Here is a 27631-nt window from a genome sequence, read left to right on the forward strand (position 1 = left end):
GTAGTATAGTGGTTATCACAACATTGAAACCCTACAGCAAAATACAGGCCCTTCAGCCCACAAAGCTGTGCCGAACATGTTCTTACCTTAGAAATTACCTAGGGTTACCCATAGCCCTCTATTTTTCTAAACTCTGTGTACCTATCCAGGAGTCTGTTAATAGACCCTATCATATTCGCCTCCACCACCGTCGCCGGCAGCCCATTCCATGCACTCACCACTCTCTGTGTAAAAAACTTACTCCTGACATCTCCTCCGTACCTGCTCCCCAGCATCTTAAAACTGTGCCATCTCAGCTTCTGATTATCCACACAACTAATGCCTCTCAAAATCTTGTACACGTCTATCAGGTCACCTCTTTACAGTACAGGTGAGCCGGGTTCAATTACTGCTGCCGCCTGTAAGGAGTTTGTATGTTCTCCCCATGACCACATGGGTTTTGTCTGGGAGCTCCAGTTTCCTCCCACAGTCCAATGATTGGTTAATTGGTCATTGTAAATTGACCCGTGATTAGACCAGGATGAAGTAGAGGGCTGCTGGGTGGCACAACTTGAAGGGCCAGAAGGGCCTATTCTGCACTATATCTCAATAAATAAATATTTTTGTACTGAAACACACCAATTGCATTCTTCATTGCCTGCCGCATCTACAATTTTGTACAGGGATACCCTGGTCTCCTTGAATATCAAAATTTCCCAGAGTCTCACATTTAAAACAATACAGCATTTCTATCTTTTCTCTTTCATGGTGGATAAACATGTATTTTCCGCACTGTGCTCCTTATAAAGCTTCTCTATGTCCTCATCTCGACAGATTACGTGTAGTTTCATGTGCATGTTTGATCCCTTCAACCAAACTGTGGGTGCAGACTGAGAATTTGCATTGCATTATCATTTTCTTTGTCTTGAAACAGTTAATAACAATATCCTCCAAGGCTTTTCAGCAAACTCGACTCTAATTTATGGTTGTTCTTCATATCTCTGAATAGATGCTTCCGCAGTTCAATTGCAAACATACCTAGTCTAATCCCATTCACCTACCACTCCACTGCACCTGTCTCTCCTTAATCCTTGTAATGTTTAAGAACAAAATAAATAATAACTGGAGTAAACTACCAGGCTCCTCAAGCCTGCTCCAGTACTCAAGACTTCACTGCTCTTCCTTGCCAGTTCCTCACAACCCTGAATTCCCCAATCTCTCCGAAACTTTATCTTCCTCCACAATCATTGGAGGAAAGAATTTCAGAGATTCTCAACCCTCTGCAGAAAGATATTACTACACACTTAAGTTGTATATATATTGCAATCTTGTATGTTTATTCCATACAAGGAATACAGATCCAACTCCTGTAGCCACTCATGATAGGACAACCTTCTCATCTCAGGAATTATTCTTATGACTCTCTTTCAGAAAGACTACCTCCAAGATTTCTCTCCATTTAGCTAATTATTTGTCTTTTTTTGTTTCCCCTTCCTGGTGCATGACCTCACTCTTTTCTATATTTGCCAAGGTTTTGTCCACTCATTTGATCTACAGAATATCTTGTTGCCGATTACAACTATCCTCACCATACCATGGCCTCCCCCCTACTTGTATTTGTCAGCATCTTACTGACAAACTTGAATACTTTGCACTCGTCCAGTCTTTAAAATGAATAGTAAATAACTGAATGTCAAGAACTCTTCTCTTGGGTAGACTATTAATTTTATCATTCCAGCTCTTTAAAAACGTTTATTCTGATTCTGTGCCTTCTATCCATTGTGTGACATTGTTGTAATTTCATTTTCTGACAGAAGAGGTCACTTCTGGACCATTGTAGCTCACATCAATAAATATTTATACAACATAGTGCTAATGTTCAAACACTGATTAAGCCAGGAATTATATTTGAGTAATTGAATGTAGTTTTTCATTAATTATTACCTTTAACCAGACCTGAAGTCCTCCTTGTGTTTTTTTTTTATTTTTTCGTTGAGAGTTTCCTGGTGTGGCTGGTAAATCTGATATGCTGGAGCTCCATGATGGAAGTGATAATGTCATATGGTTAAGTATTACATTTACATAGTGACTTCATAATGTGGAAAATTTCTGCATTTTGATTGGCTAAAGGTTCACTCTTCATAAAAATTCACCAGTGAATTTCCTGAGATCACAGGATTTTTATTTATTTTATTTATTCACAGCAGGCCTTCAGTCCTTTGAGCCACAACAGCCAGGGACCCCCTGATTTAACCCTAGCCGAATCATGAGACAATAAGCGATGATCAATTAACCTACTAACCGGACTGTGGGAGGAAACCCAGAGCACTCGGAGGGGAGGACGCGCAGATTCCATACAAAGGATGCTGGGATTGAACCCCGAATTCCGATGCTCTGGGTTGTAATAGTGTAGCGCTAACCGCTATGCTAGCGTGATGGTTTGACTCATATTTGGCGAAATCTTCATTGAAAGGTGATCCTACATCAGGAACTGGTTTCTAACGATGGATCTGAAAGTAGCCATTCTGTAAGGATTACATTTATAAATATCTACACTTTTTTAAAAGTCTTTCACTTATTCTACATTCTTATGAATGTGGTCTTTTACCTAAGTTACATAAAGCTATGAAAATGCAACAGTTCAAATGTGATTCACCTTCACCTTCTCAAAACCAGTTAAGGATGGGCTTTCTGCATTTCCCTGAGTAACCATCTGACACCATGTCTGAGAAAGAAAAACTCAGGAATTTCCTTTCTCTGCCTTCTTAAAAGTAGTATCCATTAAGGCTCCAAATACTGTGTGCATCAGGGCACAACTGGTAGAGCCAGCATCTCACAGCCACAGAGACCAGGGTTTAGTCCCGACCTCAGATGGGGTCTATGTGAAGTCTGCATGTACCCCACTGTTGGTTTCTCTCAGGTGCTTCAGTTTCCTACAAAGTTGTTGGCAGGTTAAATCAGTTAATTATAAATTGCTCTTAGTGTTTAGCGGAATGGTAGAATCTCCTCAGGAGAGTTGATAAGAATGTGGATGTATTAAAAATGAGATTAACATAGTACTAATGAAAATAGGTGGTTGATGTTAGGCATGAACTTGATGGGCTGAAGGATCTATTTCATTGCTCCATATCTATGAAAACCTATTATTTATCTTTATTTGAGCGAATGGAAATCTGCCACTGCTGACTTCTATTTCAGATGCCCTTTAAAAATAACAAAATCAATAAACAAGTCTCTCTCAGCTGAAACTAAATTTTTTAGTTAAAAAAAATTCCTGCATTGAACTTGATGCTCTTGGAGCATGGTTTTGTGTTTCAGGCCTATAATCAAGAAAACTAACAGAACCGGACGGCATCTAATTGTGCCATTATTTTAAAATTTAAATTTATGGTCTCATCTCCAGAGCTTCCTTATCATTCTCCGTATAGATTGCCCTTGTTTTAAAGCAATCTATCCTAAAGGTGCATTTGTCATTTCTGCCACTTCACATTACTTACGCAATTTATCTGGTTGTCAATATTATCACCCATTCTCTCTTAGCTTGTAATTTTTCAGTGGCTTCCCTGCATAAATACACCTGCAGATTCCCTACTTTGAATGCATTACTGTAAACATGTTAACATATCAGGATATCTGCAATATATGGGCTCAAACAAACTTCCAAAAATCACGAAGACACGAGAGACTGCAGATTCTGGAATATGGAGCAAAAAAGAGCAAGCTGTTGAAGGAACTCAGTAGGCGTAAGCAAAGGATGTTTAGATCAGGAGACCCTGCATCAGGATTGAAAAAAATCATTACATATTTGCAAGTGTACTAATTACTTCTGTAATGTCTACATCAAAGTCATTAATGGAATTTAAATTGAAGCAGATGTGACAATCAGAATGATGACACTGGGTAAAAGCACTAGTAGATCAGAACCTTGCGACACGTTGACTATTTGTAAGAATGAGTCCAGAGATGTCTTTCCATTTGATTTGACCATTCATTTGGTAAAGATAGTGTGTGACTGAGCCTTATAAACGACAAAGTTCCAAGTTCAGTTTGCGTTTTATGGTGAGCATTACAATTAACAATCTGGGAGAAAAATCAGATATCTACTGATGCTTTATGATAGCAATATGTATTTGGAATGAAGTCAGGATCAAGTCCAGTGTAACTAACATCTATTGTTGATTAGACTGGCTTTTATACACTAATGTCTATGGAAGAATGCCAAGAATTCAGATCAAACCCATGTAAGGAGAGGAAAATCCAACTTACTGACCTCAAGGGAATCAATCACACAGTACTATATTTGTAAATAATTATTTTATTCTTAGCTTCTACTGATTTATTTATGTACAAATACTGATACTGTTGTCAAGCAGTGTCAAATCCGTCTGTTGGTCTATGTTAAGTTAGCATGGGAACAAGAGAATGGGTCCTCGGCCTATTTTCTCCAGTTCATTGATTTGCCTTTAGTCTCTGAACCTTGACTCTTTCTCCAGAAGGGGCAGCTGACTTGGAAAATACTAATTGACCCAATATCCTCTGCCATTTGGAGTAACGTTACAGATTTCCATGACATCATCAAAAGGCTGCTCCTTATTTGACATCAAATTCCTTTAACAGAAATTTAAAGGAAATTCCTTTTACATTCTAACTCAGTGTGTCCATAAATAACACCCAGATTCAATTATGTGTAGCTAGTTGGATAGACAGCAAGGGTTCCCAACCTGGGGTCCACAAACTCCCCGGTTAGTGGCATTAAAAAAGGTTGGGAATCCCTGATCTAGTGGAAAGAAATCAGAAAATTCCTTTTCATAATTACTTTCTAGTGTGTTTCCTACAACAAAATGCTAGAAGAACTCAGCGGACCAGGCAGTATTTATGGAAAAAAAGAGCAAAAAGTTAACGTTTCAGGCCAAGACCCTTTATCAGTCCTAATGAAGTATCTCAGCCTGAAACATTTTTCATTCATTTCGATAGACGATGCCTGGCCTGCTGAGTTCCTCCACCAGCGTTTTGTGTTTCTTGCTTTGGATTTCCAGCAAATTTTCTCATGTTAAGTGTTTACAAACATTTTCTAATGCATTCCACTGAATGTTTCAATGTATACGTGACAAAACTAATCTTTAATCGTTGAAAATAGTATATTAAAAAAACTGACAGTAACCTTCAAAATACACATGGACAAGTAGTGATCCTCCTTGGTTGAATATTGTCTGGCCCCTCAAATAAAGAGTTTGCACCTGCAGACTTGTGCTTGAGATAAGAAGGCACCAGATATTCACGTGGGGAACAATATTCAAATAATAATTAGGGAATTTGGAGATTGTGACTGAGTGTTATTAGACAGTGAAATTGTTATTGGTTAGTATTGAATATTGTCTGACAAGGGTATGTGTAACTAATGTGTAACTAATTTCAGACAAAATTGATCCTTTTAATACCTGCTTTTCAGTAAGTTTCTCATATTGTTAACCTGTCTATGCTCTAGTCCCTGTTATGTTCATTGCTTGGACCCATCTAAAATCGATTGCGGGTGCTGGAATCCAGAGCAACAATCCAGAGACACTAAGCAAGTCAATGCAGGTTTTCAACCCCAAAAGCTCCCCCCACAGTTGCTGCTCATATTCAGCAGATTTTTGTATATAACGATAAGCCAGAGAGTAAAAGTAGATGTTTTCAGTGATATGATTGTAAAAATGTAATGCAATATATAATAGACCAGTAATGTTTGTGCTTTAGACATTTGTAATCATTAGTATTAAACATTCTCTTCTACAGTGGTAGTGTAAAAAGTTGTTTTTTACTATACTTTGATAAGATCTGCTCAGTGATTTCCTGCTACAATGTTTATAGAAACTGGAACAAACAGGTACCGGTAATAATGAAAATAAAATTTAGTGAAATCAACTATCAGTAATAAACTGGGAACGGACTATATTCTAGTAGTTATGACTGCTGATAAAATAATTTGATGGCCCTCATCTTTTTTTCATATTTACTTCCAATGTTTTAATTTTCTTACTAGCAGCATCAGGTTAAACACAGGTCAATCAGTACAAGATCAATTAAAAACTGTAAGTCCTGGTGTTCAAATAATAGGAAGCTTGGGTCTAAATTTACCTGACTGTAGGTTTGTGTTTGTGTGTATAGCATTTGTTTTGCTTTTCTTTGAGGTCCTTACTATTAATTGTTATCAGTATTCCAATCAGACACTGTGTTTGTGATATTAAATTCTGTTTCAATCTTAAACTGAGTTCCAGTTCAAAAGATTAAATATATTTTTTAAAGATTAGCTTTATTTGTCACATGTACATCAAAACGTAAAGTGAAATGCATCATTTTGCATTAAATCAAATCAACAAGGATTGTGCTGGGCCGCCCGCAAGTGTTGCCACAGTTCCGGCAGCAACATAACATGCTAACAATTCAGTGATTATATCTGAAAATAAGTCACCTACTAAACATTTTTCTTATCTCAAATCTGCAAGAAATTCATGTGTGTGTAGTTATCTATAGACACTTATGGAAGCACAAACCAGATAGGTGCAACTACACAGTCTGGAATATAATCACATGTCTGAAGCAAAGCTCACCACAGACTATTGTTATTTAGTGAAACTTAAGCCCCTTTTTGTCTTTCAACATCTTGCTGTGGGATTTTTTTTTTCAAGCAGCTTTCAGTCAAGATTTGATTAACTCTATTTCTAAAAGTCATTTTGATGGTTTGGTTGTCTACTCTTGTACTTCCTCGTGTTGTCCATTACCATAACCTTTATGCATCCTGTGTAACCACCTATCAACTACTTTAATTTACCCGCTCAAGAGCTTTGTCATCTTTTTCCTTGCCTATCTACCACAATCTCTGGCATTCTTGGTAGAGATCTCTCCCAAAAATGCAGCAATTGCTGTTCAAGTATATTGTAAATTCCAAGTGCATATCTGAAAGCCCTTGAATTAGATATGCAGATAGTAACTTATTTTCAAAATCTTAGTTATCATTACTGTTGGTCAAATAGAACTCAGTGACATAGATAAGAGTTGCTAACAGTTGTACTTGCTCATTTGTAAGATTATTTAGAAACCTGTTCAAAGTTAACTGATTTCAATCCCACATTGTACTTGATGCATACCAAATGAGCATTTTATTGTTTTCTCAGCAGAATGATTTTAAACATTTTTGGTATAGATGCTTAAAAAAACAGATGGTAACCTTTAAAATACAAAAGATTACATTTATGGTAGATATTGTACTGGTGCCAAACTGCATTGGTCCCTGCCGTTCCTTTCGATTCATCAGCTGTGTGGAGAGGGAAGCCTGCTGCATGGGTGACAGCTTGCTCTCCATATCCTCCTGGCTTGGCTTGCATATTGGTTTACGTAGATAGCTAGGACAACCAACAGTGGCCTGCTACTAAGATATTGTACAATTTAGTTCAGCAATTCTGGCACTATATATAAGCCATTTTATCTGTTTTCTTTTCCATTTGTTTAGCTGTTTGAATATCTTTAATTAGCCATTACCTTCTTAGTCAGACACCTTAAATCACATTAAATTAATTTCTATTCATAGTCTAGACAATTAGGATTCCATAATGCAGTGCCTAGGCTTAATCAAATCGACAAAGCTCCAAAGGAATACAGTACATTATTCACAAGAAATTTAGAGTGAGGGTGGGGGGTGGAATTATTTAGATGCAGATTCTGTAAAAGGATATTGATAGGGAAATGAAAATGATTAGGTGGAACTCACAAGATGTAAAAAAAGGGTGACAGATTGCACATATAGGCAGATGGGTTGATTTATGGCCAGTGAGTACACAATGATTTGGCAATTGGTGATAATGTGGGGATAAATGAGACTAGCAATTTGAATAGTGGATAAAAATAGAATATTGTTGAAATGGAGAGAGATTAAAGAATGCAGACAGAGAAGGATCTGGGTGTTTACATGGAAGTAGAGCAAGTTACAGGCCAGAGAAATTGAATGTTTGTCTTTATTGCCAAGGGGATGAAGGAGGAAAGATTTACTACATTGTGAAATCAGATCTGAGTATAACAATGAATACATTTGCACAGGAGGTCATTCAGAGACACACCGGGTTAATTGTTGGTAAGAGATCAACTCATGAAGGAACATACACAAAATGCTGTTAGAACTCAGCACGTCAGGCAACATATATGGAAAAGAGTAAACAGTTGATGTTTCGGGCCGAGACCCTTCATCAAGACTGATTAAGGGTTTTGGCCTGAAACATCAACTGTTTTCCTTAGATGCTGAGTTCCTCTATCACCTTATGTGTGTTATTTTGGATTTCCAACATCTGCAATCTGCAGTTTGTGAACTTGCAAGAGAAGATGTGCGAGTTGAATGAGAAGTGATTCCCCCTCAAATTTATTTCTTTGATGGCAAAATTTCTGGATGGATGAATGGACAGATCCAAGTCCATGCTGATTATCAACAATGCATTTACACTTATCTCTTGTTATACTAATCCTTTTGAGAAGTCTCAGTCAGGGAGTGGACAGAGAGAAACCATTATATGTGGATAAGTCTCCTGGACCAGATGGAGTCTGAAAGAGGTAGCTGAAGTAATTGTGGAGGCATTAGTAACGAACTTTCAAGAATCAATATATTCTGGAGATTTCCGGAGGATTGTAAAATTGCAAGTATTAGTCCACTCTTCAAAAAGGGACGAATGCAGAAGAAAGGAAATTACAGGCCAGTTAACCTGACCTCAGTAGTTGGGAAGATGTTGGAGTCGATTGTTAAGGATATAGTTTTGGAGTACTTGGAGACACATGATAAAATAGGCCAAATTCAGAATAGTTTCCTTAAGAGAAAATCTTGACTGACAAATCTGTTGGATTTATTTAAGTAGCAAGCAGGATAGGCAAAGGAGAATTGGTGGATGTGTACTTAGATTTTCAGAAGACCTTTGACAAGGTACCACACATGAGGCTACTTAACAAGAGCCCATGGTATTACAGGAAAAAATACTAGCACAGATAGAGCATTGGCTGATTGGTAGGAGACAAAGAGAGAGAATAAAGGGAGCCTTTTCTGATTGGCTGCTGGTTACTAGTGGTGTTCCACAAGGGTCTGCGTTGGAACCACTCTTCATTAACATTTTGTGTCAATGATTTGGATGACTAACTTGATGGCTTTGTGACCAAGTTTGAGGATGATATGAAGATAGGTGGAGGGCAAGGAGTGTTGAGGGAGGCAGCAGAAAGACTGAGACAGATTAGGAGAATGGGCAAAGAAGTGGCAATTGGAATACAGCGTTGGGAAGTGTATGGTCGGGCACTTTGGTAGAGAGAATAAAGGCATAGATTATTCTAAATAGGGAGAAAATTCAAAAATCTAAGGTGCAAAGTGACTTGGAAGCCCTTGTGCAGGATTTCCTAAAGGTTAATTTGCAGGTTGAGCTGATGGTAAGGAATTCATTTTGAGGGGACTAGAATATAAAAGGGTGTAATGCTGAGTCTTTGTAAGGCAATGCTGAGGCCCTACTTGGAGTATTGTGAGCAATTGTGGGCCCCTTATGGCCAAAGGATGTGCTGACATTGGAGAGGGTTAGAGGAGGTTCAAGAGAATGATTTCAAGAATGCAAGGGTTATCTTATGAGGAGCGATTGATGGCTCTGGGCCTGTATTTGCTGGAAGTTTTAAGAATGAGAAGGGATATTTTTGAAACCTATCAAATTTTGAATGGTGTAGATAGAGTGGATGTGGAGAGGATGTTCCCTATAGTGGGAGAGTCTAGGACCAGAGGGCACAGCCTCAGAATAGAGGGATGTCCAATTAGAATGGAGATGAGGAGGAATTTCTTTGGCCAGAAGATGGTGAATTGGTGGAATTCGTTGCCACAGGTAGCTGTGGAGGCCAAGTCATTGAGTATATTTAAGGTGGAGGTTGCAAGGTTCTTGATTAGTCAGGGCATGAAAAGTTACATGGAGAAAGCAGGAGAATTGCATTGAGGGGGAAATGGATCAACCATGATGAAATGTCAGAGCAGACTCGACTGGGTGAAGGAGCAGAATTAGGCCATGAATTATATATGTGAACTTCTAGAAAACATTCACCAAGAGCTGGAATGATGACTGTGTACAGGGTATTTATTAATTTGATAGAAGGAAATGTTAGCTTAATGTGCAAAATAACATATGTGAGAAGCTAAATTGCAAGATGGTCATAATTTACAAATATTGTTTGGAATAAAGTGTGAAAAGATGAAGATATTTTTAATGGAAAGATTAAAAGAGATATTATTTGAAACAACAACCCACCTATTTAACACTAGCCTAATCACAGGACAATTAACAATGACCAATTAACATCATAATCAGTACATCTTTGCACTGTGGAAAGAATCAGAGCACCCTGAGGAACAGTTATTTCCCCTCAACCATCAGGTTCTTGAACCAGAGGAGATAACTTCACTCACTCCAATACTGAACCGATTTCACAAACTATAGATTATTTTCAAGGTCTCCACAATTTATATTCAATATTTATTTTGTTTTGTCTTCTTTTCCACATTGGTTGCTTGTCTGTCTTTGTTGTTGCAGTTTTTCATTGATTCTATTGGTTTCTTTGTAGTTACCATTAATGCCTTTAAGAAACTGAATCTCAGGGTAGTATATGGTGACATATACACTTTGATAATAAATTTACCTTGAAACCCACTGTTACAGGGAGAACATAAAAACTCATTACAGATGGCGCAGATTTGAAATCTGAACTCCATCTATAATAGTATTACGCTAACCGCTATGCTACTGTGGCGGAACATTTAATTTGAAGAATCATATTTTGGATCCTATTGAATAACAGGGCAGGCTTTTCTATTTCTTGATGTTTAATGATCTTGTAAACTTTTTCTATTTTGTGTTCCATTCAGATGAGAGCTGCTGCAGGTAACATGCAAATCAAAACAAAGACAAATACTTTCCAGATTATTTTATTGGGTTTAATTATTAATCTATGGCATAAGCAAGATAAAATAAAGCCGTCACTTGGATGAACTTATTAATGCATGTAACAGTTTGTAGGTCAGCACATACATAAGGTATGTTAAGCTTGTGCTGCTTACATTAATGGTCACAATGGTCACACAATAATCAGACAATATTCAGTAAGGTCCAATAATGTTCTTTATAGGTTGCATGTCACAAAACAAATTGACACATAATTTATCACTCTTCAAAAAAACAGAAAAGCTCATCAACTAAATGATTTAACCTTGTGTTTGAACATCAATATATTTGGTGATTTTAATAGACTCAAGGAATGTAGATCAATGAAACACCAATCAAAATTAGGCATAATACAGTACTATGTTCTTGTATTCTACACACAGAAAAAATTGCTTGATCCATGTAGATTTATATTAGCACTTAAATAGATCAACAATAACTGCAAATCAATTGTGCACTGGTAATTTTTAAAAAAGGTTGGATTATACAAGAGCAGCGAACACCTGTATTATTTGTGGTCAGTTTTTCAAACTTCCTGTAAAACAGCTTCATAAATTTACATTCCTCAAAATTAAGGAAAAAGTGCTAGAAAATTAAATTATAAAGTACATTGCTTTTGTTATGCATTGTGGTTACCTATCCTTCTCAGTACTGTACATATGGCATTCAACATTATACAGAAAACATTCACTAAAGTGGCATTTTTAACTCAGTCACAATTTTCTTTGTTCATCAATATTTTACCTGTACATTATTAATGTTACAAATAAGTGAACCTGCATTTTGAACATTTTAAATCACACGTTAGGGAAACACATCCTTCAACCACAGTCAGAAACTCACTTTGATTTAATGATCATAAAAAGGCAAGTTTCTCTTCCTAATCCTTCCCCCTCAGCAAATACACATGAACACAAATGTGTGCATACACAGACATAAGATTAAATTAATTCAAATAATTGTAATTTACATTTTGTGTCTAAGCTCACAAGTCTCTCCCTTGCTAATGGAAAACTTTGTTTCTTCAAAATGGAAATGGATGTAGTACAGTATCTGACCAAAGAATAATCGAGGCATAAAGTTCTATAAATTCATCTTAACTTGGAATGAATGCCAAGAGGAATTCTTTACTGTATAATCTCCACTCAAGTTACACTGACTGAAAAGTATAGTATAAAACTATTTACATTTTCCCCCTTAAAAAATAACACTTAACAGCTTACAATGTTCAATTAGAGTTTTAAGAGTTAAACAATAACCCACTAAAGGTAAACTTGTTAACCAGATTTTTCCTAAATCACCAGCTGAGAAATCATGTTCTTAGTTATGACTAGTCTTTGACACTCGGTTCTTTTTCCAACGCCTCACATTTAAAGACAGTTAGGTCACAAGGGTGACTATTTTGTTAATGACAAAGTACAAATGTACTATAACAATTGATCCATTTAATGGAATGACTTGATGCCGAATGATGCTTTCTTTAGATACCAATGATACACTTCACAAATACGTGTCCTGTTCGGTTCCCTCTGAACTGAGGCTCTGTTCAGACTGCTGGAGTTGAGAATCCTTTTTTAGCATTGATTGCTTTATCTCCTCTGCGATATCTACCTGTTGTGCACCATGTTGTTCGTCTTTCAAGATTCTTTTGGTCTCATCAGGAGCAGATCCATTTGCTACTGATTCTGTTTTCCCCATCTTTTTCTCCAGTTTCTTCTTTTCCTTCTTTTGCTCTTTTGTACTTTTCTTGTCCTTCTTCTTTGAATTGCTGCTTGAATCTGAAGAGGGAGAGACAGGTGGTGATTGTATCACAATGGAGGGCGTCTGCACCAAAGCTTTATGGGAATGTGGTTCTGCCTCGTTGATGGCTTTGGCACCATGCAGCCTCGGGGGTGGATGACACTTAAGATCACCATGTGTGTCCTTCCATTTCTTTAACTGAATTAAATGTTCTTTTTCAATTTCCCTTTCTGTGACAGGAAGATCAATTACCTGTTAAAATACAGTAAAGGTATTTTATTAGTCTTTGAACTGATGAAAATATTGGGAACTCTGGCTCTACAACCCGATCTGGTGTCTATTTTCATTTTTTTTCTTTATATTATGCTGGGACCAGTTAGGCCCATTCCGGTTTTCAAGTCGTTAAAGTGGAATCATATCTGCCAGCTGATGTAGTTACAAATGATGTTTATGGCATCATGTTAAAGGAAATCATTTCTGACCAGTATTCTGGCTTACATCATCCCTTAAATCAGTATCACTAACTTACTGTCACTTTTCTGTTTGCATACAAATTCTTTCCCACATTTCTGATGTTAAAATAGCTATTTAAATTTAAAAATTATTTCAAGAGCTTACTTGTGACATATGTAGTACAAATATTTTCTTTTGTGAAAAAGACAGCTAGGAAAATACCAAGGATGTACTCAAATAGCAAGTAGATGCCATAAATTACAGATATGGATTATTTGTGGGAAGAAAGACAAAAGAAATTTGATAGAAGTTTTTGAGCTCATGAAAGGATTTGTTAGGGTGGGAGGAGAGACATGGGGTGTGTGGGAAAGGAGAGAATAATTTAACAAGTTTGAGATTCGGGGTATATCTTTCCGTGAAGACAGGTTTAAATTGAGGTCATTAAACTTTGACGCATCTAAGGGGGGGGGGGGGGGACAGTATATTGGGGTTAATTGGAGGAGGGTGGAAGAAGCTGTGGTTCAGCATAAATAGTGTGGGGTAATTGGGTTTAACAGCATGTGTTGTGAACACTAGGCAGTTTTAAAATTTCGTTAAAGTTGATGAACACTGGGCTTCTCTGTTCATAGTCATTATTCCAAGGGTAGACACAAATCAAACTTACCCTTTTTGCAATGTGTTACTTTTCATGTATAGCAAATTTAAAATAATACTTTCTTTTTGTAAATACTGCAGTAATGCAATAGTCACCTTGACCACTATGCAAAAGAATGCAAGGCAAATTGCCAGAGTAGGCTAGAAAGTGAGGGGTTGTTATTAACACACATTGCCCAACTGGGAATAGAATAATAGATAACACCTAGTGTGCCATATTCAGTGTCCACAGTGTGGACACTGTCCTCTACATCAGAGAACCCAACACGCGGAGCACCTATACTCAGTCCCCAGTGCTGATCATAAGCTTCCTCTTGCATGCCTCTTTCATTCTCAATTACTCCAACCTGTCTATCTGAGGTCACTTCCACTGGCATAGTAAGGCCCACAAACTAAAAGATCAACATTTCACCCCATTTCTTTAAAGCAGGAGTTCCCAATCTAAGGTCCACAGATTCCTTGTTTAATGTTATTGGTCCATGGTTTTAAAAAGGTTGGGAATCCTGCTTTAAAATGTCTTGCTAATGGTCAGTATACATGTTCACCATTGTCTGATCTGTCTTAGGCTATCTCTTTTTAAGTTTTGTCTTGCACCTCATTCCACCTCCCAGCTTTGCTTTGAAAACTGTAAACCCTTCATCCTCTCCTCAGTTCTGGCGAAGAGTAACTGACCCAAAGGTTTGACTTATTTATCTTTCCACAAACGTGTGACTGGCTGAATTCTGCTTTTGTTTCAGAATGATTTTTTTTAGTTCAAAATTGGTGACATCAAGACAAAATATATTATCCTAAAGCCCACAAGGATGTCAAAATTCAAACAGACAAAAAGTGAACCTGGGCTTTTTAACAAAAATTCAAGCTGTCTACAGTGTTCCATCTCTTAAAGTTGGTCTTTTTTTTAAGCCAACCACATCTTAGATTTCCATTAGACTCCAGATGGCTGTGGTATGTGCTGGAAGGAAGCCAATGAAACAGCCAAGGCTCCAGACATTTCCATACTGCTACAGTGTGTACTGCATAAAAAGGTTATATTGTGTAATGGATAAATGTAATGAATAAATAGAATGGTTATTCTAATAGCTACCATATGACAAGTAGGTAAAAGAGTCAACATTTAGGTCGAAGTAGTAAATCCAACTACTTTCTATGAGGAGAAAATGTGCTTATCCATACAGAGGCAAATTCAAAAAGCTAACTGTTAACTGCAGATCTCTAATCTGATTAGCTTTCAAAAATAATTTAAGTTATGACCTCAGTGTTGGAAAGATTTAGCTCTGATCCATCACAAAAAAGTTCACAGTATTGAGAGTAACTAGGAGTTAGATACAAAAAAAGGGGGAAAGTACCAAGGGTGTTGCCTTCATTCCTTGTCACATGAGCACAGATTTTAGAGCTGAATTTTAAGTTATGATAATAATTTCTGGAATAACACTGCTTCCCAGAAAGGAAGCTGGCAAATTCAAGGTTATCAGACCTCCAAACAAGTTGTCCACTATTGTTCAGTCTTCTAGGGATGCTTGCCAACTGGAATTTTGGATTGAGCTTTTTCTTTGGTTGCAGTCAATCTGAACAAGCTTTTCAAGCAAGATCCAAAATCTTACCAGGGTGAAAGTATATGCTGAACATGGCAACAGGCTTTGATGATGATGGTAAACATATATTCTGCAAGCAAAACTAAAACTTCCCATTCCTTGTCAGAAAAAAAAGAATCCCGCTGTGCACAAACATTAGTTGCCATGTCTCTAACATTACAAAAAGAAATTTTTAGAAATACAGAATGATCCTTCAAAATTCTTCACTGGCTTCAAGACATTTTGGGATATCGTGAGGCTGAGAAAACTTAAAAAAACACGAGCAAACCTGGTAGCAACCAGATTAAAAAAACACGACAGATCTGCAGATGCTAGATATCCAGAGCAACACATAAAATGCTGAAGGAACTCAGGTCAGGCAGCATCTATGAAATGAACTAACAGTCAATGTTTTGGGCCAAGATCCTCCAGTCCTGAAGAAGGATCTTGGTCCGAAATGTCAACTGCTGTTTATTCATTTCCATAGATGCTGCCTGACCTTCTGAGTTTCTCCAGCATTTTGTGTGTTACACCAGTTTTCCTCCCAAGGTTTCTGTATTCCAGATTGTCAAAGTTATAAAACACAAACAAGCTCATACCACCTGATCCTATGGCTTTGCATGACCCTGATTGGGAGACTAGGCAGGTGCAATACCTTGCCCAAGGGTGACCTGCAGGGTAGTGCAGGGTATCTACCAAACGCCTCCTTTGGTAGATACTCATTCCACCCCACCATCCCTTGGCTTTACCTTTTCCAATAATAGCAAACCCAGCCTCACCTCAACTGAACAGCTTCATTCTGGTGAGTTCAATCTTCAAAGTTCAATCTCTAAGGCATTCATGTCCTTCTGAAATTGTTGTGACCAAAACTGCACATAGTAATCTAGGTGTAGCCTAAACATTGTCTTATATAACCTCCCTGCCATTATATTTAATGAACCAACTTTAAAAATGCAAAGAAACTCAATGGCTTCTTCACCACCTTATTTGTGTGGTGCCTCCTGTAGGGACCCTTAGATTGGGAAACTAAGATCTCATTTCCTTAGGCCTCACCATTCACTGTGTATATCCTAGTCTTATCAGTCTTCCCAAAATATATCACTTCAGACTTAGCATGATTAAATTTCATCTGTCGTTTTCTATCCATCTTACCAACTTGGTATCCTTTAGCTTAATACAACATTTCTCATTGTTAACACTTGTTCTGTAACCTTACTAATTATACTTCATACATTAACAAACTGGACAGGGTTGTTACCCCAGGTAGTGGCATCAAATCTCAAAAACAACCCTCTACCATTGCCCTGCTACCTTATATTACTAAGCCAATTCTGAAAACAAATTTACCAACTTGCCCATGGGTTTTAAACTTTTGGATCAGTCTACCTGTGACACTTTATATCAAAGACCTTACATAAAGACTGTATCAAGCAAAATGGTCTCTTCAATATATTTTGTGGCTTTGAATTCACTGCATGTTTTTGACCATCTAGTTTAAGATCAGAATTAGTATTACACTGCACATGACAGGTGCAGTAGACCTCTGACCCCACTCCCACTGGTCAAACATTTAGTTCATTATAACAACCACTTAACACTGTGCATGTTAGTTTCCATCCACTGGCCAAGATTATGACACCTTCATCCCTCTTCTTTCAGAAACTTTTTATTAGGAGTCCGGATTATTCTCAGCTCTCCCACACATCCACTTTGTGTCTCAGTTCATGTAGCAATGGCTAAAGACTGCTTCAACAATTCCCAAATCACTGTCAGGATGTTGTTGCCAGTTCTTAGTCTGTGAAAAGTTGGGCATGTGAAGTGCTTACAGAATCTAAATTATGGGTCTCTGTGGAGACAGGACTTGAGCCAATGATACTGTGGATACAGAGGAATCCACAGTCAGATGGTGCTCAGAGAAGGCAGCAACATGAATGGCACAACAAATCTGCAACCAAGCCAATGATGATCAAGTATGCAATTGTGTTTGGATAAATATAAGACTAAGTTCTTCACTATTAAATTAAAAACCTGGCATGCTTTCAAATGCTGAGATTCCACAACTCTGGTGAACCACCATGATGGCCTGACTAGCACTGGAAGAAAATTTGTCTGTAGAAATACAAGTCAGGGAGTGCAACTTCCTTAGAGTCTGTTAAGACACCATGATGACCCTGCTGTTTGCTGGAAGAGTTTTAAAAGTAACTGTAATCACCTTCACTCACTAGTGAATGGACAATACAAATTTGTTGACTACCATGCATCCATAAAAGGTCACTTTCAGTCACTGGGAGTGGAGTTTGCAGACAAAGCCAGCATTTATTGTTCATCCCTAATTACCTCCTAAAAAGAAACTTGTCAGGCCATTCCAAATGTCATTTATGAGTCAAGCAGATGGATGCATTTGGAATTGCATATCAAGGCACACTGGGTAAGAAGGGATAGACTTACTTTCCTGAAGGACAATGAATTAGCTGGACATTACAGCAACCCGATCATTAACTTTATATTGATCTGAAAATGTAAAAGTTACGTGGCTATCAGGATGGGAGGGAGGGAGAGGGTTGTGCGCGGAAAGAACATAAGAACTTCACCACTGTTCTTTTTTTGCTTGGAATTATTAGATCCTCTATATTTAGCCAGTACTTTGTTTTTTTTTAAAATGACCAAAGTTGTACATTTCCAGCTTTCTCATTTTTTTTGTGCTTTGACTTCATGTCTGACTCCATTTGCTATTAACACAACATTTACTTTAAATTCCTGCACATCTTCTTTCCAGTTTTAAGATGTTGCTTGGTCTAATAATCACTTAACAGACACTTCTTGGTGTGTCTTTCCCCCCCAGTAATTGTTGCTATTTTATTCAAATTTGATGAAAATATTAAGCATTTATTCGGCACAAATGCTGGAGAAGCTGCTGAGCATTTTGGCCTCAGAATTTCAAATATTTTTACTTTCATTTTCATCTTTTAGTGTAGCCTTGCGAATCTGTCATCAACCTAACCCCACTCCATTTTAATTTGGGGATGTGATTGATTCATAGCTTGGTAGATAAAGATGAAACTTGTATTTCCATTTTGGATTACTTGGGCTTCTCAATCCTAGTTTCTATCACGAAATTACTGGGTGTGTCGGTAGTTGGCGGATTTTGTAATGAGACACTACTTTTTGGAATGTTGTAACTCAACTCGTTTGACGTACACACTATGCATTCCTGAACAAATTTGACCAACTAAAGAAATATGTTAGCAGAATCAAAATGGCTGTGTTTACCCAACTGAGGAAATTTTTTAAAAAGCACTCTTTTCAGCAGTCCAATCTCCAAAAATACACAGAACTTCACTCTTACTCAGTCAGAACTAATTCATTAATACACTCCATTATAAATATTTAGAAGACACTTTATATTAAAATTATGATGCCATTATGAGCAATGAGTCCATACAAAAATTGCCAGTGTTTTGAAAACTGAATTATCATGGGAGCCTTGGCATCACTTGGGGGGCGGGGGGATTTTCTCAGTGTTTTGTGGGGTGGGAGGTGAAAGGGATTGATGATCATGTTTCTGGGTCAGTTTGCTGTTTCTCTTTGACTTTCATGGTTTTCTTTGTTCCGTAACTGTCTGGAGAAGAAGAATCTCAGTTGTATACTGCACAAATACTTTGATAATAAATGAAACTTTGAATCTTTAAAAAGAATGAAAAGACGCACTACAATAATTTGCCTTTTGATTTGAAAGACAGGTGATCCATAGAAAGAAAAGTAATGGGATACTTGAGAAGCATAACAGAAGTAAAGTCAGACAATTTTGCAGAAGTGGAAGTTTATAGTTTTGATAACTTCTGACACTGTATCTTCTTTGTTAAGAGCAAGCTCAAAAAAAGGCACCAAGGTTGCAAGCAGCCTGGTTTATCCTCAGAATTTGCCAGGAACTGAAATGGTGTAGGTGGCTGAGAAAGGATCTGATTGGGATTGAAAACAATGGGTATGATACCTATTTGGAGAAAGATTCTATTTAGTGCTGAATATCAGACAAACTTCCTGGTAAGTTAGAGGAAGGGGAGATTGAGAATGATGATGTGAAAATTGAACTAAGTCTGGTTACTGTAAACATAGACAAATGTCAAAAATACAGAATGCAAAGCAGAAATAGAAGTGAACCCAGAAAAGATTGTAGAGACACATGTGCACATTTACCAATACCACTAGATATCAATCTATCTATTAGGAACATATTTATCTATTTTATTTTAATTAGATGTATCCTCTTTCAATTTTGAGCATTTTATAATCATGACAGTTTGAGCCGAACAGTTAATTTAAAATAAATTCTGATTAAATTGTGATATTTAATACATAAATCTGCTACTATATACAGTAATGAAATAACATTACCCTATAACATTTTTAAATACAAATGAAAATGTACTGAAGGATTATAAATGCTAAGATGCCATGCCCAAAATAATTTGCATATACATGAACAAATTCTTATTATGGAAGTTATCCCACCACTAATACAAATTTAGGTCTGATGGCATGTAATGAAGTAACATGTGATTAATTGTTTATTCTGTGGTTAACTTGCAAGTAAATTTAAAAAACAGATCTGAAACAAATTGCAATGCAATTGTGTAGTTAAATGGCTTCAGCACTGTAATGGACAACAACAGCTTTCTGAAAGACAGTAACACTTCCCAGAACTTGCTCTACAAGATAACATTAATTACATTAGCTACATCAAGTCCACTGCAAGAAACTTATCACTATTGTACTTCAAAACAAATTTGGCATCTGTATGGCAACTTCTATAAGATAAAGTACACAAGGATTATTAGAAGCAGGAACAAATCCTATTTTCCCACTGGGGCAAATTTCATCTGCTGGAAGTTGTGACATTCAGCTTTTTAAACTGCAGCGACCTTCAATAAACCTTGGATTTCCACAAGAGAATGAGACCTACTGAATGGAGATAGCATCAGAGTCAAACACTGTCCATCTGCCACCTTGACTTTGGTGTTGCTGGTCTAGTAGATTTTCCAGACTACACCATACTTAGAGCAAACAGCTTTTACATAGCATCACTTGTATGTTTGTGTTCAAAAACCAATTGTTTTTGTTGGAGAGTAATAAGCAGTAAGACAATTCAGAACTGTTTTGCTCACTGCAGTTTCAAGCTTTCAGGGTTAGATATGCCAGAAACGGCGGGAGTGAAAATGAAACTGTTGTTTCACTACTTTAACAAGTTTGGAACTATGAAGAATTATAAAGTATCGACAATCACCTCAAATGTTACAATGAAAATAAATACTTGGAGGATGCAACTGTCAAAATCATCGTATGAAGGCAGTCCATTATCTGCACAAGCTGTCTGCACTGATTTTGTTCATTTGTAGTCAATCAAAAGAACATGGCAGCATACAGTGGATGAATTCCTCTGCCGTTAACTATTAGGAACTAATACAGCTTTTTGATGCTATAATAGTATTGGTAGTGTTCTAATTTGTTCTGCGTTTCAGTTAAATACATAATTTGTTACTCCTGTAAATGGTAGATTGTCCTTTATATCTGTTTAACTATTTCTATGTATCTATGGCTAATTGGGGAAGCCGCTTAATTGGACCAAAATGTCCTGGCCCCGATGTGTCCCAATTAACTAGAATCCACTATTTCTTACTGTAATGTATAGTATTTTTTAATGTTTTGCACCATACTGCTGCCGCAAAAACAAATTTTGCAACACATTAGTGACATTAAACCCTAATTCTAATTAAACAACTCTCAACAAGTGTCCCCCTTTTAAAGATAATCCTCGATTCTATTCCTTTGATCAGGGATTTGGACATTATTCCTAATTCTTCCTTTAACATTTGTCACATTGCTTCCTCCAATATTCATACTGTTTCAAAATGCAAAAACAATTAGACACTGGAAACATTCAGGAGGTTATTGATCTGAAACGTGAACTTGGTTTGCTCATCTGTGGTACTGACTAAGCTGCTGAGTAAATCCACCATTTTTTGTTCTTTCTTAAATAGGGTGCCAAATAAGTTTTGTGATATTAGGTATACGACATATTACTGTAGCATGTGACCAAAGCTGACCAACGTCATTTCGCCATCTCTGTAAATTTCAGCAGTTTGATCATCTCTCTCCCCTGAAAACATTCAAAGCACAGATTCAAGCACAGGCTGCAACAGATATTCCAGTAAATGTGACATTCCATTACGTAGCATTAAGACATCAAGTAGTCGTGATCAGTTTCTTACCTCTCGAACAAGAAAGACTTCTTGCATATATCTGAGATCAATGCTGCGAAGCTTTTCCATCGTCTCATACTGGCCCTGACATTTCTTCAGTTTGTCTGATGAGCCAAGAGTGTACTTCAGGAGAATAAGACCAACACGAAATATTACCTTTACACCTGGATAAAGCAAAATCAAGGAAAATGGCAATTGGCCGAACTATTCGGATTGTTCCATTGCTGCAGTATATAAGGAACAACCAAATTAAATAAGGAACAGAATTGTTTTCAAACCTGGAACTTTGACCATTCATTTCACTTTCTGCAAGTTACTTCACAATTTAACAACAATGACCACTTCAAGCAGATCTTAAAATAAGAGCATACAGTAAAAAAAATGTAAAACAATGCTTTTAAAGCAAGATGGTGCCCCTGCCTTCAAATCATTAAGAGAAGTGTTTTATTCAACATGATCAGACTTCAAAGTAGTCTGAAAAAAACTGCTGAAAAACTATACAGAAGTAACCTTCACTTGAAAAATACTTACAAAGCAATCATAATTTCAGAAGTAAATTCAAAGTCTATGAATTACCAAAGGAAAACAGGATATGAAAATGTCAGCAAAGAGGAAATGTTCATCGAACAGTGCGCCACAAGTTTCAAAGTTCTAAATAAGTGATTGATCCAAACTAATTGGCAGGTTTTGAAAAATTCCTCCCTGGAAAGTGCTACTTTGTATGGCTTTGGACGATTTTTTTTAAAAACTAAAAGATATTTGATATTTATAGCGTTGTTTGTAGCTTTTCAAAATGAGACATGGCTACATTTAACATTATCACCCACAATTCTTAGCCAAGTTTAGTGCATTAATCCCACAGTAATGCAATGCAAAATACACTTTAGACTCAGCATAAGAAAATTAATAATGCTTTTTTTTTTAGCATTGAGACCAATTAAGACCAGTGGCAATTAGAAGCAATTTTGTTTAGGATTCAACAATTTCTACAAATCATCTGAAGACTACATAAGTTCACCTCACTGTGCAGACAAGGTCAGTAGCAGCTAAAAGAACACGGATATATGAACATATCTACAGGGGAAGCAGAAGTTCTGAATTCTTTGAAGAATTCTGAAACTACATCATTGGAAAGGTGATAAGCAAAACAAATGCTTCATAAAGGAGGAGGCTGGTTGGCAGCCAAGCCATTAAAGGCACTCTGGAATTACCGATCTTCTCCTGCCAGGTAGTATTTCAGTAATAGTTGTCAGCTGGCCGATGCTGGTGTTTATATAGCAAACAATACAAAATTATTTTAATTACATACCTTCACAAAAGAACATGTCCCAAATTCTCAGCACAGATGCCCATGGCAAAGTTCTTGAAAAAGCACACATAAACCACTCCGTCATATAGAGGATGGGATCAATTTTGTGCTTGTTAAGGTGCTTATATGCCACTGGTGAAACCTTGCGCAACAAGGCAAAGAAGATTTCCCCATCCAACTGGACCGCTTCCTGAAAAGACACCAACGATGTATGAATTGTTCCACTTCTCTCTGAAAAAGTCTAATGTGGCTCAGCAGCACGTTAAACTATAACTCTAATTGTCTAGATTCTGGGATCCCCGGACCTCTTGCTTAATGGTATTGGTCCATGCAATAAAAAAAGGTTGGGAACCCCCAGTCCAGAACTTCAAGATGCACTTCAAGAATCTATCATTGTTACATAACCAATCTATACATACAACACAGATTGTAGTCATCTGAAATTATATGCTGGTAATGGAGCAGATGTAGATACAGAGAGATAACCTGAGCTAGACGCTCCAACTCAAAACATCAAAAACAATTAGTAAAAAAATATATGAAGTGTTAACCACAGAGAAAATTTACTGGAAAGCCAAAATTGGTGAGAGGCATGGAAGTGTACTCTTTGCCCCAGTTCTGAATTTGTTCCAAGACAGTTCCAGTGCCATAATTGGTTTCAGAGATCAAAGGTCAAGAAAAAACAGAATTCCAGCCAGAAACTTCTTGTGAATAGAGTCGGCTTTTTTGGTACCTAATCCAATGAACAACAATATAAAAACAAATCACTTTTCTGTAACTAGCAACTAGATACATCAATATCTGTGGAACTTACAAATATGAGGAATTGTATCTAAGCCGATCTCTTGACAGTTACAGTATATATTTCATCTCATTTATAGAGCTTTAGGTGGCAATCCAGACAGTGTACTAGTTTCACACAAGAGCTTTCTGCACAATGCCACTACTGTATATGACATAATACAATCTAACTGGAAGAATGCTTTTAGCAACAGTGGCTGGAATGCCACTGCCTGAGAGCAAAACTTAGCTCCTTCACAAAGTAAAACAGCAGAACGGCATTGCAGCCAAATTAATATATAAAGGCAACAGTGTTCAACAACTAGTTTTGGGATGCTAAGCTTAACCAGAACATTAAAAGCTTATAAACAAAGAGAAAGGTATGTATAATATCTTAGTGTTTGTGGAAGTAGAGGTTTAATTTCTACTCTCTGGAGCAGGTCTTTCTAGTGTATTGGGAAAATAAAGGTAAACTTACAACTGACGAACAATATTTCAGTAATATCCTTAAAAATAGAATTTAAAAATAAAGGATCTGTCATTGTGAAATCAATATTAGAAACTTAACTGAACCATTTACCTAGAACATTATATAAGATCTTAATATATCTTTGCCACTTTGTAAGGTCTTAAAAGGATGTGCAATTCTCATACGAATAAAAGTTGTACTTTTTCTTAAGAAAAAATACAGATGGTCACATTTTCGTGATATGCAAATATCTGATTAGTCAAATAACAAGTTCCCTGTTGCTAAAAATCAAATTACTATAAAAATTCACCACAACAGTAACTCTGCAAACATCAGGAAGCAACCTGCTGATGATTCAAACCTGGAAAAAATTCATATCCCAGTTCAATTGGAGAGATGAGAAAGCAGATATACAAACCAAATCCCAACATGAACTGAAGTATCCATTGTTTTCCAAAGGACCTTTTACTGATGTAGTAAAATCAAGTCTGTGAAGCTAACATATGATGTACTAAATATGCTGAGCAAAGGGATATCTTCAACTATACTTCTCTCATATATTCAGACCCATGTATTCAGTTACAAAGGAACAGTACATCCACATTATTCTGTATGGCTACAAAACAACATTTCTCACTACATTTTTCTGCAATACTTTATGCTTTGCATATTAACCCTGTTCCATTGTCTCAAAAAATGTAACAATCCCACCTGATTTTTTAAAACTCACCAATCCAGCACTGTAATATCCTGGAAGGTACTTCTCACAAATCTGAACCAGACACCAAAAAGCTTGCTGCATAATGGAATAAGACAACAAATCAGAAATGTTAAGGCAGAGATCAGAAAATATTGAAAGTAGAATACAAAATTGTAGCATTAGGAAATGCTAGTCTATTTTGGTATAATCATTACATTGTCAAATTTATCAGATTTAGAGTTGTATGTTAGTTGACTCCCCCAGCACGCCTCGAGAGGCAAACTGGATGAACAAAGACCTTGAACTATGAAAGGAGGTCCAAAATAGCAAGTTTCTATACCAGATTAAATATGCTAAAAGAAAAAAATATTTTAGAAACACAATGACAATTAGCCCCCCCTTAAGCCTGTTCTACCATTCAATGAAACCTTGATGTTTTCTGTGATCCAACTTCACACTCTACCTTTACCTCATATCCTCTTATAACTCCTGACAACAATCAACTTCAGATTTAAAATTAGTTGATCCAACATTAGTTATTGTTTGCAGAGGAGGGTTCCAACCCCTCACTTGGAAATGTCTTCTAACCTCATCTGACCTGATTGGTAAGTCATGTTTTGCTAGTCCTGGATACCCTTACCAGAAGCTACTTCTCATTCTACCAGATTACTTTCAAAACTTTGACCAAGTCATCTCTTCCCTCTCATCATATACAATTGCTACTTATAATTTAACCTTCTGGATTCAAGATACCATTCTGTCAAATAAACATTACATTAGCTCTGGTCAATATATTTTTCAAGGAATAGTGCCAAAAACTAACCACCACATTCCAGTCTAACCACAAGTTTGTTTAACTGTTCATGTTGAACACTGATGTTTCTCAGAAATCTTTTCTTCAAGAGAAAATAAAGTCTGGTGATTACAATCATGCTGATGTGTGAATGCAGAGAAAGGCAAGTACAAAGCAGAACGTTTTACTTCAGACCCTAATTTCCTTTTCCAAGGAAATTAATGTGGTGTCATCAGCAAACATGAATATGGCATTGGAGCTGTGCTTAGCCACACAATCGTAATTGTAAAATGAGTGAGAGTGGGGAGTGAAGCAACAGTTTTGTGGTGCACCTGTGCTGGAGATCGTGGAGGAGATGTTGCCAATCCAAACTGACTGGGGTCTACAAGTGAGGAAATTGAGGATCCAATTGCACAAGCAGGTGCTGAGGCCAAGATCTTGAAGCTTACTGTGGTGATGATACATTGATTGCTAAAAAAACATCCTGACGTATGCATCTTTGCTGTCTAGATGTTCCAGGGTTGAGTGATGGCATCTGCTGTGGACCTGTTGCCTCCAGTAGGCAAACTGGAGCATATCCAAGCTGCTTTTCAGGCAGGAGTTGATACCTTTCATCATAAATTATCTTATAAATTTATTGATGGTTCAACTATTTCTGGCAGAATTTCAGATGGTTTCGAAAGGGTGTACAGGAGCAAGATATACCAGTTAGTTGCATGGTGTCGCAGCAACAACTTTGCAATCAATGCCAACAAGACCACAGAACTGATTGTGGACTTCAGAAAGGGTAAAATGAGGGAACATTCATAGAAAGACCAGAAGTGAAGAGAATGAGCAATTTCAAGTTCCAGGGCATCAATATCGCTGAAGACTTAATCTGGACACAACATATTGATGCAGCTATAAAGAAGGCAAGTCAGTGGTTATATTTCATTTGGAGTTTGAGGAGTTTTAGTTTGTCATTAAAAACACTTACAAACTTCTACAAATGTACCACAGAAAGCATTCTGACTGGCTACTTCACTGTCCGGTATTTGGTGGTGGTGGGGGGGGGGGGGGGGGGGCTACTGCACAAGATCAAAGTAAGTTGCAGAGACTTGTAAAATTAGTCAGCTCCATCATGGGTACTAGCCTTCGAAGTATCCAAGACATCTTCAAGGAGCGGTGCCCAAGGAAGGCGGCATCCATCATTAAGGATCCCCACCACTCAGGACATGCTCTCTTCTCATTGTTACTGTCAGGAGGGAGGTACAGAAGCTTGAAGACACACACTCAGTGGTTCAGTGTATTTCACTGTACTGATGCTGTAAAGTTAATAAATTTCATGACATATACCGGTGATAGTAAAATGATTCTGATTCATCAATCTCTCAAAAGCCCTTCATCTCTGTGAATGGTAGGTGCTACTGGATGATAGTTTGTTACAACATTCTTCTTAAACACCAGTGCATGTGAAGTCTGCTTGAAGCAGGTGGGTTCCGCAGACTGCCTAAGCAAAAGGTTAAAGATCTCAGTAAACACTACAGCCAGCTCAAATCTTCAAAAGCATTTTGCAAAGTTCTGAACATTGTTGTGATAATTTTAAATGGGTAGCTTTTAACTGGAGACTGCTCATTTATTTTCCTGCCAATGAATCCCTATGAATCACTATGGTGACATATTTGTACTATGACAACAAATTTACTTTGAACAACGTTTGGTTGTTTTTAAACTCCCTCACTTTCTCTATTTCCAAAAAAATGATGTGTATTAGTGTTTTGTAAACATGAAATATGAGCAAGTGTGGTCAATGTAATACCCAAAAAAATGCATTAGATAACATGAGGTATCTGAAATGTATCACTGAAGTTCAGCAACTTGTGCATCTTTATACAAGAGAAAGTAAAATGTTTGTCCATGGTACAAGAAGGCTGCCAGTTGTGGAACTTCATACAAGTTTCAAACTATCTT

At 37.1% G+C, this 27631-nt stretch overlaps 1 protein-coding gene across 1 annotated transcript in view; it reads right to left on the bottom strand.

The window, feature by feature from the left end:
• Positions 1 to 10923: 10923 nt before the first annotated feature.
• The window catches only part of tbc1d10ab (TBC1 domain family, member 10Ab), a 69423-nt gene continuing 52715 nt past the window's right edge, over positions 10924 to 27631 (bottom strand). Inside the window, exons 6-9 of the mRNA XM_073065669.1 lie at positions 24919 to 24984; positions 22940 to 23129; positions 21640 to 21794; positions 10924 to 12947 (exon numbers count right to left, since the gene is read on the bottom strand). Of these exons, the coding sequence (XP_072921770.1) occupies positions 12456 to 12947; positions 21640 to 21794; positions 22940 to 23129; positions 24919 to 24984 (903 nt within the window). The 3' untranslated portion in view covers positions 10924 to 12455. The remainder of the gene's footprint in view (positions 12948 to 21639; positions 21795 to 22939; positions 23130 to 24918; positions 24985 to 27631) is intronic.

Source organism: Hemitrygon akajei, chromosome 14 (assembly GCF_048418815.1).
Source record: "Hemitrygon akajei chromosome 14, sHemAka1.3, whole genome shotgun sequence".
NCBI lineage: Eukaryota > Metazoa > Chordata > Chondrichthyes > Myliobatiformes > Dasyatidae > Hemitrygon > Hemitrygon akajei.